General features: G+C 39.3%; 1 protein-coding gene across 1 annotated transcript; it reads right to left on the reverse strand.

The window, feature by feature from the left end:
• Positions 1-18,045: 18,045 nt before the first annotated feature.
• Positions 18,046-21,089, reverse strand: LOC119720193 (somatostatin receptor type 4-like). The gene has a single exon (XM_038189772.1). The coding sequence runs from the start codon at positions 20,562-20,564 to the stop codon at positions 19,512-19,514; it is 1,053 nt and encodes a 350-aa protein (XP_038045700.1). The 5' UTR covers positions 20,565-21,089; the 3' UTR covers positions 18,046-19,511.

Below are 21,089 nucleotides of genomic sequence, written 5' to 3' on the forward strand. Positions count from 1 at the left end.
TAAGTAGGCCTCAATTTTAAATTCCTCCATCAAATCCTTTCATTTATTTCCAGAACAAGGTTCCGGGCCGAGGAGCCAATGTCATTCACTTACTAAGCATAGAAACTTGCTTAGTAGTTAGCACAGAAGAAAAAGGCTTAGCCAAACCAGGTTACCAGTCAAAATGTCATGCTAGGTTTATTGGTTGTGGCTGGTGCTCAGCACATTTATGCTTAGCACATAAATTTCTTAAGCAATATTTCTTTTGAACATCTCCTTGGAATTGGGCCGTGTTGCCTCGGCAACCATTATGACTTGCTGTCAGTTGTCCATGGGCTGAAGTCCATTTACCAGATTGATTCGACGGCCACACCTGACTGCAAATATATCATTACCCATGCGAACCAGTAATGGATGTCTTAATCCCTCGCGTATTGTCAATACAACACCAGATCCCAAACCGTCCATCGTTCGTTTCGCATCACCGCAGTTTATGTCTTTAAAAGGTTTTCTAAATGCACCATTTTGGGTAAGAAAATCTGCAAGTTGCTGGAGCTTTCAATCAGTTTATGGTAATGGAGTGCAGAGCTGGCGTAAGTCACCCGAACCAAATCGGTCTTGGGGCAATGAACATGAGTGAAACAGAAGCGACATCTTGTGTTAACATAGACATCAGACAAGCGCATGTACGCTGTTTAGTTACGTCTCTTAAAGTGATTTAAGCATGGACCCCGCAGTTAACTTTAATACAAAACCAAATTAAGGGAATTGATTCAGGAAACATAAAAAAACAAGGGAATCATAAAATTTGCAATTCAACCGAAACCTTATAGGAAGAACCTCTTTTTCCCCATCAACATCAAAGACCGGAGCGCGTTGCCTTAAACGCCAAAACTCTGTCCATCATTAGATAAATACAAATACACTCTTTGGCAAATCTCTACAAGGTCTGTGTGTATCATAAATCTTAAAGAAGACTTCTTTAACTTTCTCTTGATCATTGTCTTGGGAGTCGGGTCGATGCATCGTTACTTTACTGGCCTTCCACCTATATGTGGCCCATGTTCACATCCTACCTATGCTGACACATAGATTGGGTTTTAGGCCCAGCCTGATTCTTTGTTTTTTTTTAAGTTTTTTTCTGGGATTTTCCTCCCACCTCAAACACTGAGCATTCATTACTTCATCATCTTCGCACTCTAAGTTTCAAGGGGCTTCCGAGCTTCATTTTTTTTTTTTTTTTTTTTTAAGTATCTTTGCTTTCATTACAAGAAAAAAATATGATACATCCAAATACAAATCTGAGCTCCCAATAGTAAGACTTTCACTGGCAATGCCAAACCTCACTGCCAGCCACACTCAATGACAGATGCCCCAATGATTCTCCGCTCAACTCCTTTTCTAACATCCATCCCCTTCATCCGTCCAACAGCTGAAAGACTCCCTGTCGCCCCCGTCATGTCGCCTGACACTACTCCATTCGATACCCGAGTATCCCTGATTCAATTCAATATTTGGTCGGAGAGGTTGAGATGTCTCAAGAACCTAGGAGCAAGAAGCAGTAATGCTGACCATCTATCGATTTTTATCTTCCACTATCTGATGTTGACAGATCATACAATACACAAACGTGAATCCTCAATCAACAAGCCAAGCCAAAGGACGCCTGTAATGTTTCATTGTCAGCCGTTCCTCTCGAGTCAACTCATGATAATTGTATATGCTGCTGGAAGTTTTGGATCGATACGGAGTTGAAATTCAGAATAGATTTCTTTTATTTTTAAGACGAAGTAAAACTATATGAGCTGTGCGTGCGACCGTAGAGCGTTGACTTGATGGCAGTTGTAGGCCTGTTGAATGCATAATATATATTAGTGTGTGAATTGCGTGTAGCGATGAAACTAAGGAACAAAATGCAAGGATTGGGTGAGATCTGATATTGTAAAACAACGGCTTTTGCATTAATCATTACTTATCGAATTGAAATTCCAATCTTTTTTTTTCATTCAATTCATAATTTATTTTCTGTGCATTATTCAAACCAGCGCATCGCTTCATTCGACATTAGAACCAACTTGAATAAAAAAAGAAAGTTACTAACACCTGCCACGAAATGGGACGGAGTCCCTTAAAAGCCATCTAAAGCGTAAGATCATGAGATTCACTCATCCTAGGCGAAAGAACTTTTGTAATGAAGACGTTCACAATGCTTCTATGAATTGACCACACAAGATGCATTTAGCTCCCGCAAATCTCACCGTCCATCAAGATAGATCCAGGGGTTTATGACAATAAAAGAACAGATCAACACCCCTGGGAAGGAGATCAACTTTTCCTCGATCCCAGGCTTAAGTGAGAAAGTTCACGCATTCGTTATCTTGGCCAACATCCCGGGGGCATAACAAGTATTTCATCTCATGAAAGATACAGATGCATATCTGACGTAGTAAAGTAATACAGATGTAATGCACAAAGTGGCCAACTGGGCTAGCTAAGGTGAAAACGGGATTTCATTGGAAATTCAAGGTGTTAAGAAGCGGAGATGTAGGGGATTAAGTGTCGACAAAATAGGCGTCCCAGACCCTAGAGGCCAACGGACATAGTGCTCCGCACTTCCAACACTAACCCAGTTTTGTACAGATTAACTGCGCGCACGGAAAGTTGTTATTATGTTTCTATAATAAGATCTTGGTAGCGCTAAATCCGACTTGATAAAATTTAAAGAGAAATAAGACACTTTCTGTAAAAATAGAATTGAATCTATGGGAACTAGTGCGCCGTTCTGGGGAAAATATTGAGACAGGGATTTTGAGATACTTAGCAATTGCAGCTTGAACATTTCAAAACAGGTGTCTTATGTCGATTATTACACTGTTTGAAATATCGTTCGTATGGTGTTACATTTTAATAATGACAACCTAGTAGAATAGCACTGTAATCTGATTCACTCAAGGCTTACCATCCTTTTTTATGGCTTTATTGGCTTACTTTTAACAAAGAAGCCCCTCCACGAAAAAAAGAACGAGGCGGGAGTTTAGAATTACACTTTACGTCTGAATATCCGAATTCAAAATTTGCGTTTCCAAATTTTGTTTAAAAGACCTACAGGTATGTTGATTATTAAAGAATATTATTTTGTATGTCTTTATGCGGCGTTGTCAACTATCCATATGGCTTACTCATGGACCATACCAAATAGAGATTTTGCCTTCCAGGCATCAAGACGGGGCGCTTTGTATCATCATCATTGCATATCACTTTTAATAAATAAGAAACAAGCCATAAGACTGTCCGAATCGATGTGGCAACGGCTTGGTTTATTTATCATTAAAGTGTTGTCATGGCTATCCATATAGCCAAAGGGAAAATTTCCGATTCAGACACGACGTCATGATTAGAATTAATGATATCATATTGGCCAGTTTCCGATTTAATTTCGAGTATATTACCTCCCAAAAACGAGCCTGTCTAATTCTAAGAATATAATTGTCTTCACTTTGGATATAGGAATAGTCTTGAAGTTGCCAATAATGTATGAAAGGAGATGGAACATAACGTGATTCTTTTTTGACTAATTTTGTAAAAGACTAATGTGCATTGGATTTCAATGTGTTCCACGCCGATTCCTTCCGATTCGCTTCCATCTCATGAATCTACCATATCAGTTATCGCTGTCAAGGGATTTATGTCAAGCTAAGTATCGGTTGTTATGGTAACTGTCTCCTAGACCATCTTGCCTGTCTCAGTGGTCTGCAACCAATTTGCTTCAATGGGTTTAGTCTTCCCTACTCGTTTTCTCTTTTGCATATTGAACACAGTTCTGGCTGTATCCAATATGAATAATGACTGGACGTAAGGAAGAAGCCATTCAAAGAACAGAAACACTGTACTATCACTATCAGCCCCCAAACACTGCAACCAACATTTCAATTAAAGTCAACTGTAAAATTTTATGATGCATTGCACGAACATTTTATTGGCAATTTGTCGCCTGACAAATGCGTCATCGAACACAATACAATTGAGAACACAAAATCGTAAAATTGCCTTTACTGCTGAAAAAAAGGTAATTAAAAATGATTTTCAATCATCGTATACCATGAAAGTAAAGCCCATACTGCTGAGTGATAGTTTATGATGCGTAGCATTTGGAAACATCGCCAGAATTCATTTTGTGGTTAAAACGGGCTATTATGTCTAAAATTTCCGAGACGAATTTCAAATTAACGTCGAAGCCGAGCTTTCATGCTAAGCCATTGTATATGTAGGACTTGGAGGAGTATTTCTCTCTCCTCTTAATTCCCCTCACAAAAGGGAGCGCTGATGAGGTTGTCCTCCCCACCCCCACCCCCACCCCCAAAAAAACCCCAACAATTTATCCTCTTCAATAAACTATTCCGATTCGTTACAAGAATGGGTGGAATTTTGGGAACGAATACCCGAATCATTTCATACATTCTTTCACCATTGGGCGCGTGTTTGCTGTATTCTTTCACACAGTGCTGTGTAAAAGAATGGTAGTACTACAATAGTGCAGCAAGAACACTGGTACCCGTTGAACTGTGTACAAACAACCATTAATAAAAGTTGGTCTCACAACTATGTAAGTAACAAACTGTGCATTCGCAATCCGTGGTGATTAGTGCACAGTTCTTCATGTAACTTGTCGTTTTTGGTGTAATTTGTCGTTTTGGTGACAGCTCCTTTGTAGAATTTTCCAAGATTCCTATTCTCAAGATTAACACTATCCTAAGTTCGTTTCTTGTGGACACATGTATTTACCTTCACGAACCTGGAATAGTAACTTTCGATGAGATTGTCTTAACGCACCAAACGACCGGACAATTTAACTTTGTGGCGTTTTCGCGGCAAACAAGACATGAAGATGTATTATCTTCTGGTCTCCCTCGGTGGAATTCAGGATAACTTCCATTCTTCGAGTTCTCACCGTGGTCTGCTTTAAGAGAAGATCAACAATTGATAGGTAGGCAATATTAATTACCATTCTTTGTTGGTGTGGAATTTCTTGCCATACAAATGATACAGTATTTGATAGTCTTAACAATGCTTTATTATGAAAGCAAAATGGGAAGATTGGGGGAAGATTTTTATTGGAAAATGTTGGACCGAGTTATGGGGGACTATCGAGCGCCTCAAGACGCATAATACAACTCGTGTGTCATCCTCAAACGTGCATGTACTTACCAGAATGTGTGAACGATTCGTACAGTTAACCTTTCCCGGAGTAACCACCTCTCAGATCAGATTGTGTAGAATATTTGTGTGTACATTCCAAAAATAGCTGAAGAAAGCTTCATGTTGAAGCTCGCCCCGAACTAAGACAATTATTTGGTCGGCCTTTGCCTGACTTTCACAGGCCTTTAAATTCCAAAGTCTAGCGTTGAAGTGAAATATCGGTGGTGGCTTGTAGTTCTTAAAACCTGCTTTAATGATTCAGGACTGTTAGGGTTAATTATTCCTAACAGTCCTGAATCCTCCAATTTATGATTTTGCACCCCCCTAGGGAGTTTAACCCAATTCCCCTGATCATTAATCGAGAGTTGGTTCTAGTAGATATCTTTTACATCGGTATCGTTTCGGTTGGCGGTAACACCATGTGGGAATAACTACTGTCGCTCAGTAGATGTTTAGTTCTGATAAGAACTTGTCCTGCTTATTATCAACTTTCGCTAAGTAGTTTTTAGTTTTGATAACAACAGTCCTGCTTAGTTGTATAGAACTTGTCTTTGGTCTCGACGTTTTCGACTAGCCTGCTCTATCGAAACGATACTGATACTCCACCATCATGCAAAGCCTGTAAAATCTTATATCTTTTACATCAGTAATGAAAAACCTCTTAGGTTACGTTTTCAAGATGAGACAACTGAATGTGAGAGATTTAAACGGACCTGACTTGCTCTAAAACGGAGGAAATTTCTAAGGACAAGTAGACACCCCCCCCCCCCCCCCCAGTTTATACTTATGGTGTGGAAGCCTTGAAGTCAGAATTAGATGATTTCAATTCTTCAGATTTTGCACCGTAGTTTGACGTGTCGTCTTCGGTACTTCAAAATGGCTATATTTCAAATTGTGAAGTACTGACAGAGAGAAAGTCTAAAGCAAAGATGTGAATTTAAAAAAGTTCCCAGTGCAATAAATACATGATGACATTACACTGTAGGCATGTCACTTCTGATCTACGACGTTGAAAAGCTTGAAGTTTTAATGAATTTCAAGCCAAAACATCGCCACTATCGCTAAAAATAACACTTCAAGTGAGGATCAGAAATCAGAGAAACAATATTGAAAGCGAAACACTAATTGTCCTTGATGGCATGAAATGCCCAGTTTGCCATTGAGATGACATTTTGAAGTGGTTCGTTTGGATTTCATACAGCGCCTTTTTAATTACTGCGGACTCAGCTTGAGTCGTTGAGTGACGAGTGCAATAGAAACTTGTCATGTCGGGATACAGGTGTGACAATCAAGGTACAAATCATGCAGGGACATTAAAGAAACAATGTATGCATTTTGTGTGTCAATTGAAAGACTGAATCGGTTCAGTGTATTAACGTAGCACGAAATACATGTATCGATAAATAAGACGAGACGAGTATAGTCAAGCTGGTCACAAAGTGCACACAATGCCATTCAATTGATTCAAAACGGCTATTTAGTGGACGTTTTTTTCATGGTCTACACAATGGGCATGATTTAGCCCATTCATTGGCATAACAGGGTTATCCTATATGATAGCACTGCCCGGCTCACAAATGACAGCCAGTCAGTCAGTGAGTCATTCAGTTAGGTACAAAGGGAACTACATGAACCAGCAGAGATCTTTGTGAAGTTGCACTCTTAAAAATAACTTGCATGCGTAAAGTTTAAGTGCATTTTCTCTCTTATATAGAGGGGTATGACTATGAGTTTGCACTTAAATACGAAGTAAACAACTCCCAAAACCAACATTGCTTAAGGTTATATGGCTAAGCATGCTGTAATATTCGAACACAACGAAATGAAATACAATATCTTCAATAATCTTAGTTAAGAAATAAATCGCGGCCGAGGGATATTTTGAACGCCACATTGACATGATGACCTGCATAAGTCATATATTGCAGCTCAGATATCAAATCTACTTTCACTGGCTGAAAACATTGTCGTCGTTTCTCCATCTCTTGACTCCAAGTCTCACTTGTTGGAAAATGCCAAATGTCAGATTTAGAGCTTCTTCCTTTGTGTAGTGCTGTACTTTGGAATTCATTACTCCCCCTATTTTCTCACAACACAAAATCTGCACCAAAAGGGACATCTTTCCCCCTTAAGTCTTTCAAGATGTTCACCTGCGGCTTTATACACACTGGCAAGCTAGACCTGTTTTGCAAACCTGCTAGTTATTGTCTGGAAACTTAATCTTAAAACACCCACAGTAGTAAACAAAATCGAATATTGGTCACGTTTCATTTGAAGAAATACGCAGACGTTCTTGCATCGTATACACGTCCAATATATTGGAGAACAATATTCTCTGGTCACTTGCGCCGTTAGGTTCAGGAATGGCTGGTTACCTTGGCAATGTCATCCGCGTGAAATAACATTGTCAGATTCAAGGCTGGCAGGAATTCATAAGTCTGGGGGGAAAACGAAAATCGCCAAAGGCAACAATGTATTTCCGTTACACCTATACGTATTTAATTTGTTCATATTGGTACCTCCAATGATAGAACTGTAAGGTGTTATTTGTCGAAGAGTAATAAAAATGGCATTACTTTGGGAAAGAATAAATCTACCGTGTTTGAAGTGAATTTAATTTGAAGGAACATGAAAGAACTTGAAGATTACAGTATGTGGCGCCAACCACACTTTGCAGTTTGACACATCGAAATGAAAAATTGGGGGGAAAAACACTTCCTGCAAAAAAGGCGGGAAACACACTTCCTTCTTCTACCACCAGAAGGCCCGCTTTTAGTAACAATCCATTAGGCCACTTCCTAGCGCAAATTACGACCAAGCGGACTTTACCATTTTGCGGAAGATTATGCAGTTTTTGTTGCGACATTTGATCAATATTTTACAGTGTTAAGAGCCCGCAAGACCTGCTTGACTCGTAAAAAGCGCCATTGCCTGCGGGAAAAAGGCAACATTCTCTGGGCGTGTGTTTGTGAATTGATTGATGACGTCGGGGTGGGCTGTCGAGCTAGATGATCACGTGGACAGCACGACAGAAAAGAGGCAAACGTGTCTCTGCAAAAACTCCAGTAAATCTTGTCTTTTATTATATTAGAAACATCAAACCGTCCGACGTCATTTACTATATCTGCTTTAACCCTCTGCAAATCGTGGCCGTAATATTTCAAAGGATATTGTACATTTATTACTACTTCCTTGGCAAAAGTCAAGATCGGGGGTCCAAAGTCGGCTTGTGCGGGTTCAAAACTGAACAACAGCATAAAGTTTGTGTCCGGAAATGTAGATTTTGTTAAATTATTCAGAAAATAAATTTAAATTCATCAAAAAGTATCTTTTCTTCACAGTGTAGGGAAAAATATGTTCGTCTTTTATTCATTCAAGATGTTTCAGTTGGTTAGCAATATTATTTTTCATCACAAGAAAAGAAAAACAAAATGCATCATAAGTATGGTGAAGCATATTTTTTTATTTAATTAAAGACGCCAAACTAACAATTCATAAGAAATGAAAACGCCGAAAACCATTTTGTCGAATAAACAATTCCGTCAGAAATGAAGGGTATTGTTGCCATATAGGGAGCCTATATGTATTTTCTTTTGTTTGTATTTAGCAGACTCTTGTTTGTCACAATGAAGAGAAAATCAAACCTTTGTAAAAGTCGTAGTGGCAATAATAATAGATGGCTGTATTGTGCAGTGGGTCAATACCTAATTAGGTTAATAATTCGTAAAATGTTGTGTATGAATAGATAGCCTTGCTATATACAAATATCAACATCGTTCAGTTCGTTTTATTATTCCTGACATATGGCGTGGACGTCTAGTATGCCATTGCTTCAGGCAATAAAAGCCCAACCGTCCAATCATAAATAAACTAGAAAACGGCCACAATAACAATGGTGGATCTGCAATAAAACAAACGTGAAACGAGTAAGTATTTTCGAAATTGTTCAATTGTTGGGGTTTTTTTAGGAAAGAAGAACATTGCCCCTTAAATCAATTTAATGTTCAGCAGATTTGGTTTGTGCTTTTTTAATTTAAACTTTATGATGATGTTATTAGTTTTTTTTTCAAATCAACACCAATGATAACCAACACCACGTAACGGTGTTGAGGTCATAGTTAAAATCACAATTAAAATCTAAATACTGCCACAGATGAACCTAAAACGCTAAATTACTTCGGTATTTTTTCTTTTTTTGAAGTATGAATTTTGGAGTGGGTAACTTGAGGTTTTTAAACACTCAATGATGCTAGAATGTCGATGCTACCCCACTCTAGGCCCCCGAGGGACGAAGAACTTGACATGAAAGGACAGGAGCCAAATATTCAAGATGGACATGTGGGACAATCGATGGAAGGATGTGAATAATCATTATGCATTCCCTTCTTCAGAAAGCAAAAAAATGGTTGCATTATTATCATGTCTTATGAGGATAAAGACAAAATCTGAGCAGTAAAATCTATATATTCGATGACTTTATACGCCAATCGCTCTCGGAAACGAAACCAGAGACCAGAATGAACGACTAGTCCCAATTATCGATCGGTGAATCTAGGTTTCAGGCAGGTTTCAAGCGCAGTGTATTGCCCTGAGCTAGGCCCCGACTTTTTCTCGTCAAGTAGCAGTGATAACACACAGAATTTAATTTTCTCTCTGTCTGAAACTTCTCAATCGGCAAGTATAAGAGCAAGTACTTCAATAAATTCGGATGCAGAACGTACGCTAATGCCCTATGCCCAAGGGGAATCCTCACGGAACACTGTTTTAATTTCAAAACGGAATCACGTCATCTGCCGTTTAAAGTGAATTGCGATGTGATCAAACTAAGCCCGGTCCTACAAAGTTACGAAAAAGTGAAACACATAAATTATTATTCATTTGAAAACAATATTTGAGTAAAGAGAAACATTTATAAAAATGTAAGATTTTGCATTTTCATTAAAACAAAAATTGATGAAAGCAGCAATTTGATTGACGAGATCGACCACAAAAGCAATTACAAAGTTAAAAACAAATGGTTCAAAGAAGCAATTTTATAAGTATTAATTTGACTTAAACGCAACGTTGCTATTTTTTTCAGAAGGCAGTTTAGAAAAAGGTATTCACCCCATGCCTTGTTGTTTGCCTTCATCCCATTTTAATTCCACAACAGACGACAACGTGAGCCACCATGTACATGTACATCTTAGAATCACACACACGGTCCATACATTGATTAGAAGAAGATCAAAGCTTTACCCAACTTCCGCCTTGAAAGACGCTTTCCAGGCCTTCAGGCTTCGCCAGCAGAATTACTCATTTTAATTCCAAGCATCCTCTGTAATAAGACACACGTCTTTCGTCAGTCGATGGGGGGGGGGGGGGGGATTTTCCAGTGGAAACAGACCGTGAAACTGTATCTAGGGGCAAATATCAAATGAGTTTTGGTTTGTTGTGTGAATGATAAGCCATCGGTGAACAAAACGAGTCGTATGACGTCATAATCAGCTTGTGTTTTACTCCTGATTTGGCATTCCTTTTTTTTTTTTATTATTCTTGTCGACCTACATCAATTGTGTAGTGTCCACGCACATCTCTATGAAAACCAGTTCGCGAAGTCATTTTTGAAGCCAAGCCTTAATCTATACTATCGAATGATTTTATAATGTGCCGCTCTTTTGCAAGTTGGTACGTACGTTCAGCAATTTGTGTTTATTCAGTTAACCTATAGTGGTTAGCAAAGTTGACATGATTCCGTTTTATCCGTTTTTCTGATGATAAAATCACGGTCTGGATGGAGACAAATGTTTGAACATTTTGTCGTTCAGGTTCTCCATTTATCAAGCTAATATTAATAACAGTCTAGTTGGATACTGCATCCATTTTATTTGCAAGTAAGACTCAAACTGAGGCTCAGTTTCCAGGCAACAGATTTTGGTCTGGTGCCGAAGTAGTAGTCCACTGAAGTAGTATCCATCTGAATTCATTGTACAAGGAACAAGTCAAAACCACCACAAGCGAAAACATGTCCACCGACGATCAGCGTGAAAAGAAAAAGGAACAATGTTTTTGCGTGTTTACTATCACCTTTCTTTTCATTTAACAAAAGATAATGAGTACATTAGTACAGGACGAAGTTCAACAACTTCGCAATCGACTGCTTTCACCTGAAACATTGGAACAGTCACGTTTTACACGTCAGAGCGCGAGGTGTCAAGCCATTGGAAAGTGCAAGGACATCAGCTATTTCATTAAATAAGAGACCTATAAGCAAATAAAGGTGACATGTGCGTGTTAATCATATATTATAAGGCTGGTATGTTTCACTCCGAGCTTCGTAATTATTTGCCAATCATTATTGATGAATCTCTCAGCTTTGGCGGTGTTTGTTCAACGATTGACAGAAGTACCTCCGTAGTCGAGTGATTTTTAAAATATCCAGTGATATTTCAAAACAAATCCAAGAGCATAGCTTGAGTTTACAACATATGTTTCACATTGACTTTTGGCTATGTATCACAAGGGAAATCTTGCGTGGAGGCAATTTTGATTTGATGGAAAGGAATCGTTTGTCTGCACATCTTTCTTACCATCTGTCTTCGTCTTCTCTAGCTTCTTTTCTTTTCTTGTCTTTTCTTTTTCTTTTTTATTCGAGAGATTTCTTTATTATATTTGCTGGGGGTCACGGTCGCAATGAGGAGCAGGCAAAACAGAAGTATGAATACTGTACGAGTGGCTTGTTGTTGGGCTAAGTTTTTAGTTCCTTGCAATGGATCGGAATTGTTTGGGCTGGTTGGTAACCGGTTGGTTCGTCAGTTACTTAGTTGGTTGTTTGTAGGTTGGTATAGGTTGTAACAGGGTTTAGTTGTTAGTTGTTAGTCACCAGTTTGTAGGGACATGTGGTTGGTATTTGGCATCTTGAGGATAAGATCGGCAGATTGACGACAAATGGGCTAACGCAATGAGAGGGTAAACTAATAAGGGACACATTACATGCTTAAGCAGAGATCATCGTTTCATTTATAATCGTGTTCAAAAAATTGTCGAAAATACTTTTTAATGAAATGGAACAGATGAGGTCGAAGATAATTTTAAAATAATGGAACAGATAATTAACAATCAATTGTGTTTCCGTATAAAATCGTAGATGAGTAAATCCGATGACCTTTCGATTCTTAGTAAGTTGATATTGCCAATGTTGACAATCGATCGCTTGAAGATGACTCTCCCACGATTTCATCTCCCTCACAGCCTCCAAACTGACGATATCAGAGTACTAGCCAAATAAAACAAATCTACCTTAGGTCGGGGGCCGAAGATAATGAGTAATTTCCTGTAAAATAGTCTTTGTACTCCACAGGACCTGAAGGGCAAATCGAACTTTGTTCCCAACCAGAGCCCCGGGTCAATAAAATTAAGCATAATTGCTTTTAATTATCCAGGCTATTTGTTCAACCTCGATTCCCACGTTGGGAACTCATCTGCATGATCTTTTTTCATTAATTTCTCCGTGTTCTTGCTCCTATTGTTCGACTGGATTCGGCCATGGTTGCTTTTCGGCCGTTGAAAGCACGGATCGATACAAGTTTTTCTCTTTGGCGGGATAGCTCAAAGCGAATACTAAGGGTTATAGAAGGATTCTGTAGCAAGCCTATAAGCACAGATTACGTCAAAACATAGGTAAAGCTAAATTCCAGAAATCAGTAGCTGTAATTCTATATTCCAGAATATTTATTGAGTGTTCAACATGTGTTAAATAGCTTAGTATTTCGGGGCTTGTTAATTGTTACATAAATAATTTTTTTTTGAGTGGCCTGATATTTCAGCCTATATTATAAGCAAGGCCTTTTTCAGAGGCAAATGACAGAGGAACAAGAAACAAACATGAAGGGAACACACAAGCGTGCAGGGTCGGAAGGAGAAACACAACCCTGCATGCGTGTGTGTCCCCTACATGTTTGTTTCTATAGTTCCTCTGTCATTTGCCAAGAAGGCCTTGCTAAGGCTGAAATATCACGCCAGTTTAATTTTTTCATTTGTATTTCAGGTCAGTCCAATCAGAGAGCAGTTTGCAGCAGTTTAATTCATGTTCATGTTATTATGATTAGTATTGCCCCCCGTTGTAGTTAACCTGTCACCAAGTATTTCTGCAATGTGACCCAATTTGGAATGTATAAGCAACATATTTCAAATAAGAATTTCCTTAATTGTAAAATCAATCAATCATTTCCTTGACAGTTAAGAGTGTATCGACACATAAGCCTTCAGAAGGTTATAAGAAGCAGCCGTTTCTGACCTATTTTCCCACCGATCGATCGTTACCTACGCGCGACTTAAGTGTCCAAGTCGCCCCAGCCAAGATACTGAACTGCATATACAATTCGAGAAAAAGGGCGCCAAGAAATTGGCGCGTAATTTAATTTGTTGGATTTTTTATTTAAATAACCCGCATTGAAATGCCGTAGATGTGATCTGAATACAAAGTAATTGTTTGATTGAAATACCACTGTTGACAACATTTATCGGGGTACCAGTCATTGCGCATGATGAATGAACTATAGCTTACGTTCGTGTACCATGCTAACCTGTACCAGTACCCTTGCTATTGAATGTCCGCAGAGAGCCAGGTATGTATTTAGCAGATAGGCTATCGTGCCTGGAACCAGTGTAAACAATAACGTGGCTCTCAGCCTGGCCCTGGTGCGCTTGGGTAATAGACTCTGGCTTAGGAAGCGGAATTTTCTTCTGTGGTAAATAGTGATTATTTACTGTACAGTGAATAATCTGGTGTCGCGTTCATTTGAAATAACATGGTTCCAACATTTTTAGAGGACAACATAATGTCAACAATCTAGACCGTTATTACCAGACTTTGAAATCTATGTTTCAATTTGCACTATTCCTTTTTGGTCCAAGTGGAACAACGTATATAATGTTGTTCTAATAAAGAACACGTTTTTCACTAAAACTTATACCAAACTATGATAAATGGTACAGGCGTGCGAGTAATTTGGCCCAGATTCTGATTATCTTCACTCGAATAATAATTGATGGATAAGACATGTTCGAGCATGCAGTCCGGGTCTTAATTAGGAATCGTCCAACATCTTCAAGAATTTTCCGCAACTAGTTACCAAGCAAAGTCCAAGGTTGATATCGTGGTGAGAGACTTGGACGAATCGGCTGTTGCAGTGTCACATTTATCATTTTCTACACTCGATAACAAAATCTTGATAAACCCTCGATTAAGATGCATGCTGAATCATGCCGTGCATGCCTAGGCCAGACTTGATTTGAATTTTTTGTTTTGTTTTTCTGGACCGTAATAGGGAACACGGCAACAGCGCTGATTTTAACCTCACGACCCCCTCAAGCCTCAAGATCAATTTATCACAATTATCGGACGGGCACGCAATGGCGCAGCCGACTCACGAGTATCAGTCGGCGGATGACGACTATGATGAAACCGCTAGCGGAAAGGCACAAAGCCTTCCCCGTAAATATGAGCTTGTCGTCGGTCGAACCACTCCAGTGCACCCGCTGGGTAGCCAAGGACCCTCGGAGAACAATTTGCATGGAAATTGCTGTCGTGCTGCTATATTCGCCTACTTTGTCTGCGTAACAAGGCAGTCACGTAACGGACGCTGTCGTCCGGATGCTGCCATGTAGCGTCTCGGATGAACATAAAGTAATCATCTACATCATAGGCTATATTGAGCAGGAAATTAATCAGAATTCCGAGAATGTAATCCTTTTAACTTTTTAGACCATAAGATGACGTAACATCACAATCAGTTGTGAATATTTAGTATTTTATTGATTCTGCCAATGTTTTTACCTGCTAAAGGTAAGGCCAAAAAAAAAGTCTCCGGTTTCTGGTATGGGGCTTGCCCAAAAAGTGGTGCGGCGACGCGGCTTTTTTTTTTTTTTTACCTGTCTTTTTTGCTTCAAATGTCGGCTGATGACCGCAAATGGTGCCCGACTAAACTTAGTGCAAATATATGGGAGTCCGGAGAGGCCACATAAAGCTTATTCTCGATCATAACCCCATCTAAAAACACGTTAAAATTGTGCATCAGTTAAACCAGTGAGTTTGGCGGTTTTAAGACATCATCTTTTATTGAAAAAAAAACCTTTTTCATTTTGCCGACGCGCATGGCTACGGCGACGTGCGCGCATACCAGAAACCGGAGACTTTTTTTTTTTGGCCTAAGCCATTTCTTTTGGCAAACGAAGGAATTATAGATCGATGTATCAAGGTGCGGCGACTGTGATATATTGAGCATTTTGTCAGTTAATTTCCAGAAAACATTAAAACGCACATTTAGTGTTCTGCCGATTTGCACCATACACACATCAAAACAAACTAATTAACTTCTGCGTTATAGGCTTCAAATATTCCATTTAATATCACAGTTAAACCTTTTTACCAAATAGGGACGAACCCTGTGAGAAATACTTATAATACTACGAGTAAAACAGACAAAAACATCAACATTGAAGGTTGGGTTCATTATAACATTGAAAACAGTTTAAATATCTGGAACTCACTTCACAAAATTTCAGATATAAAAACATTTTGCCCTGTCAGTCCCATCTTATCAATCCACTTATCAATGTCGCTAAAGAAATAAGTCAACATGTAACCGAGTTTAGATATGCAGAATTCTCTTTCACTCACTTCATCTGATATGAATTGGGTTTCTGTAACGCGAGCTTGCGGGAGTTGTGACAAAATAGAGCAGTTTGATCAGCTGTTGTTGGCGCGCGTTTCGTTTTGCATCAAGTGTCATCTGCTTGTTCGCCAAAGTGCGGATTGTTTATATGGATTACCCCGTGGTTCATATTAACCTATTTTTAGCAGCTATGAATGTGAGAAGTTGTAAGTAAAAACATCGATAGCAAGAACCAATTATTGAACCCCAATAACCCGAGGTTGGTTGGTGCCATAGACAGGAATAGGCCTGCAGTTAAATTACTTGGATTAAAAATATAGGCTTCTACGATTTAACAAACCGAACTTTCGAAACGTGTTGTAAAATCAAATGAAAAGTACATAAACATTAAAGACGTCCCATTTACAGTGCAACATTGGGTTAAATGTGTGCATGAGCAACATTCAGCTATGGTTTGCAATCATGATTTGATCAAATGACAATGTTTGTACCTTACAACCATCCCAACCCGACCACGTGGGTTCCTCGCACAAAACAATTGTCAACCATCATTATGAAGTCAAGTGAGTTAGGAATAATAACTGTACATTGGTGTATCATACGTCTTTTTCAATCTGTCATAAGCAAAGGATTCATTTCACAGCCTGTCACATCCAATTCTTAAACACACCATCTACGGATATCGTTATGTGCTCGAGGGGGGAACAACCAACATGAGGCATACGCTATGCTCTGTATGTAATCGAGACGATTTGACACCATATAACACCCGATCTGTAGATCCACAGCTTACTGTCTTACTAAATTTACAATATAAATAATCGGGGAAAACGTAAAGTAAGATGAAAATGTGTGTTTTCATTATTATTAATCACACATGGATACAGCGGTAGAAAGTCGGTGAAATACATTTCCTTCGAACTTGTTGATCAGACGGGCGCGTTAAAATTGTGTCGCTAATGCAGACACATTACAATTAAATTTCGGTCTTTAATTTAATTAACTCACAACGTCATCACAATTCATCATAATGTACCACAGACAAAACAAATGCTTTCATCGTAATAGTTCAATCCACAACCATTAGTCAAACAGTCAATAAAGCCTTTACTTGAGTATTAAATTCCGTTTTGACCTTTTAAGATCAATCAAATCCGACCAATCATGACGGGTCCGTAATAACTGATTATTTACGTCATAATTATTGACGTCACATTTCATGACGAGGCATCCGATTGGATCTCATGGCCCAACACTCGTATTTGTTAAAGGTTGGCTTTCGATGCAATTATTTATCTTGCTCGACTACAACTGGAAATAAGGCCTACTTCACATTGTATATACTACCAATATTAACCACTTTTCAGAACATCACAGTGATAAATGTACGTGTTTGTGACACAAAGTTGGAATGACGACGCGTTTTTGATTCAGTTTCATGATCTGTGTTTATCCGTCTGTCTGTCTTTTGTCGGTAAACCATCATTAATGTCCGTTCGTTTGTCGGCCGTTCGATTGTCTGTTAACATGGTCAGTCCAGCTCTCCGTTCGTCTTATCGTACCAAAGTCACCTACTGCACTTTGTCCCAATTTATGAATTATAAATTGACTTCAAAATTATATTTTGAATTTATTCGCCGCTTGGGGGGGGGGGGGGGTTAAAACACCGTTTCAATTGATTGCAAACATTATGACCAAACCCGAGTTGAATTTTAGATTTTAAAAAACTCAGTAATGGTGGTCCCTTGTATAATTGTAAAAGAGTCGGTTTTTTGAGACCTTTTATAACCAACCTAGTGTGAAATGTATTTCCTGTCCTTATACCCAGGGGCTTGATAACCCAAACATGTCTCAAACCGTATCCCCGTGGCTTGAGTGTTTCGAGATCGATGTTGACCTTCTGCACTCGAGCTGATGAACAACATGTCATTCGTGCAAGGTAAGGAGTCCTCTGGGGGACATTTAGGGTTTGGTTAAGGAGTCCCCGATGAGACATTGCCCTTCAGGTGGTCCGTGTCAGTGGGAACGGCGAAGAGAGGTAACCGGGCGGTTTCGCGCTCCACGTGGAATAAGTTTGATAATATGTAAATGTGTTCACATTAAAGAGAAATGCGACTTCGACGCTGATGCACATATCGATTTTTGTGAGGCTAAAGCACAACAATCTACATTGTTGGCTTTAAGCCTTCTCCCCCCCCCCTTTTTTTTTGGGGGGGGTAAATTGCCGCTGATAAGAAGGCTGAAGAAAATGCGATCTTGCCAGTGGGATCGATTTAACATCATGGCAATAATATCCTTTCTACGAGCACATTCTTTTTCATATCCAATATGCTGAGACTGTTTTCAGAGTTATTCCCTTCCTGCCTGCCAGTCGGTGATTCCAATCAACAGAGGGCAGATAATTTTAATCAAACGTGACGTGTATAAACGCCAATCTAAATTGCTCAAAGGGCAGTGTAGATGAATGTAAGTTCCATTATAAAATATGTGCCAAAATAAGAATAATCTTTTACGGATTTGGCAACCTGACATCGCATATTACAACGCCTAAATTTGAAATTCATTTTCTGGTAATTTACCAAAAAAAGTTTAGCCTGTTAAATATGTTCAATGTCATTAGATTGGGACTCATTTACTTCTGAGAAGATTTAATTCAAAACGAAAGTGTTATAGAAAAATAAAGTGCTTTCTCGATTTTGCATAACTATTCTTTGCATAAACTTGACAAAATCGAATTATACAGAGAAAATGAAACAAAAGGCAGAATACACAAATATCACATCACATATTTTTTGGTCTACAACTACGTGTATAGGCACTTCCTTTTATGTTCATAGAACATTATAGAAATTGTTTTGATACGCTTGTGCTTTTAGAATTTTGATGTGCTTGAACACAGCGTGATAGTGAATGTGCTTATTATGTAGGTGGGATGCATGGGTGTCGTGTGAGTTACATACAAGATAAATATGAGTAACATGTGGTATACACGTGGGATATGCGGGATACATGTTGAGCACACATGGGTAACATATGGGTTACATATGTAGGTTTCATGTGGGTTACACTGGGTACCGTTGGGATACATACAGGATTTAACATGGGTGACCAGTGGGTTACACGTTGGTAAGGCAATTACAGTGACATGTGCAATAAATACAGTTTACAGCCATTCAAATCACGTGTATACCGACTGTATGGCATTATGGCTGTGTGCGCAAATAAAACGATACCAGCCGCATCATTCGATAACTCGACCAACAAATGTCAAATTGTTGGAATACAAATAAAAACCATGTGAAAGAAGCTTTTTCCACTAACATTAAACATCATCTTCTTATGGAAATGAGGTAAAACGCTTCTCTCCGACATTAAACCCGTTTGAAGACGGGACCTTTATTTGATTCCTTTTCCAGAATTTGAATGATGGCACCTTCTGATTTATTTGCACATTTTTGCTAAAGGTATACCGCTGCCAAAGTACAATGATGAGATTTTCTTCGATGGATATACAATAAGGAAGGTCATGAATTTCGATTCAAAATCTACAATTTTACTTTGGTCGGTGAGACCGTCTTATGCGGATGTTGTCAATAGTTATGCTGATGTAGATGCATGTTCAGTGTTCGTACTACGTCAAGCTATATGTGGTCTGGTCCAAGCCTCAGCAGGTGTGTGGTGTTACATGGGCTGGGCTGGGGTTGGAGTCCGTCGCGTTACCGGTCCATTCAGGACCTCCTCTTTTGAACAACTCCAAACTTTCTTAAAACTCTTCTTGAAGTTGCCGCTAAGAAATCCGTACAACAGTGGATTAGCACAGCTGTTCAGATAACTCAAACACATGGTAAAGTCAGACATAAGTATTGAATTGTGCCAGTGTTGCCTGATGCTTGGTACAAACACGACAACGGTACGCCAGACATAAAACGGCCACCAACACATAAAGAAAGCCAACACGACGAAAAACACTAAACGGTTCACTTTCTTTGATTTCTTCATTTTACCGGTTCTTGCTCCAATCTTTCTCAGTCGCATGACGATACTTGAATAGCACACGCAGATGATGAAGAGTGGAATGACGAAACCCATTAAGGACGTGTAGATCATGAACAGTTTCTGTGTTAAGTCGACTGCGTAGTAGTCGTCACCAAATACTGCGTTAAAATTGAAATGGCAAGCTAAATCTTCGGGATCGTAACGCAGTACGATGTTCATAGGACTAGCAGCAGCCAGCGCTAAGAACCATACACCAATGTTAACGCAGGTCGCAAGTCGTAAGGTGCGGTATCCGCGAACCCTCCGTGCATGGCAAACAGCTACATAACGATCCATACTCATGGCAGTCAAGCAAAAAACACTAGTAAACATATTCAAACCATCAATGGCGTATACCACGTGGCACATAACCGGGCCAAACACCCAATTGTTACCAGCTAAAGTTGCTATGGAGAGAAACACCAATGCAATCATGAAAAGATCGTCAGCAATGGCGAGGTTCAAGATGTAGGAATTAGTTACTGTTTTCATCTTGGCGTAGCGCAGTACCACAAAGATGACCATGCTGTTACCAATAAGACCCATCACACAGACGATTAGTAGGAACACTCCTGCCACAATTCCTCCCCAATCTTTAAAATCTTCCGATGGGCCATAGTCATCCGTACAATTCTCCGTCGTCCAGTTTCCCTGTGAGCAGTTTACGGAGACGTTAGGCCAATGGGTGGTGTCATCCATGCTGGCGGCAGGAGTCAGATACCGTGGCTGAGATCAAGAGAACAAACTTTTACTTCCTGGAGATAACGTTAGATGACTCTTGAAGATAGGTTTTTCTAATCAGTAGATCTGACTAAATCACCACATTCAGTCGGCTGAAATCCGAAGATCCTAAGCTTGTTCTGTAACTCAGCGCTTGATGTATACTGCTGATGTCTGGTGTTTATCTCTGTAGTCAATTCTATGAACAAATGGCTCCACCAAACGGACCGTGTGATATTAAAACACTTTGCAATTATTGCAATGTCGCTGTCTCCAGTCTCGCTGCATCAATGCTATCGTGCATAAGAACACATCCTCATTGTTTGTTTGTACCGCAGTGTATCCTCTCTCGGTTCTGTAAAGAAGACGATTCCCTCGTCAATCAGAAAATCACAGAATGACAAATTAAAAAAAAAAATCAATTCAAATTTGTTGTTCATCAGCGAGAACAGTGGAGTAAAAGGTATGAGAACCGCATTGAGTGCTGTCGACGTGACATGTGCC

This window comes from Patiria miniata, unplaced genomic scaffold (assembly GCF_015706575.1).
Source record: "Patiria miniata isolate m_02_andy unplaced genomic scaffold, ASM1570657v1 HiC_scaffold_9, whole genome shotgun sequence".
NCBI lineage: Eukaryota > Metazoa > Echinodermata > Asteroidea > Valvatida > Asterinidae > Patiria > Patiria miniata.

Excerpts from the sequence above, each read along its gene's own strand:
- LOC119720193 (XM_038189772.1), bottom strand. The coding sequence starts at position 20,564 with ATGGATGACACCACCCATTGGCCTAACGTCTCCGTAAACTGCTCACAG.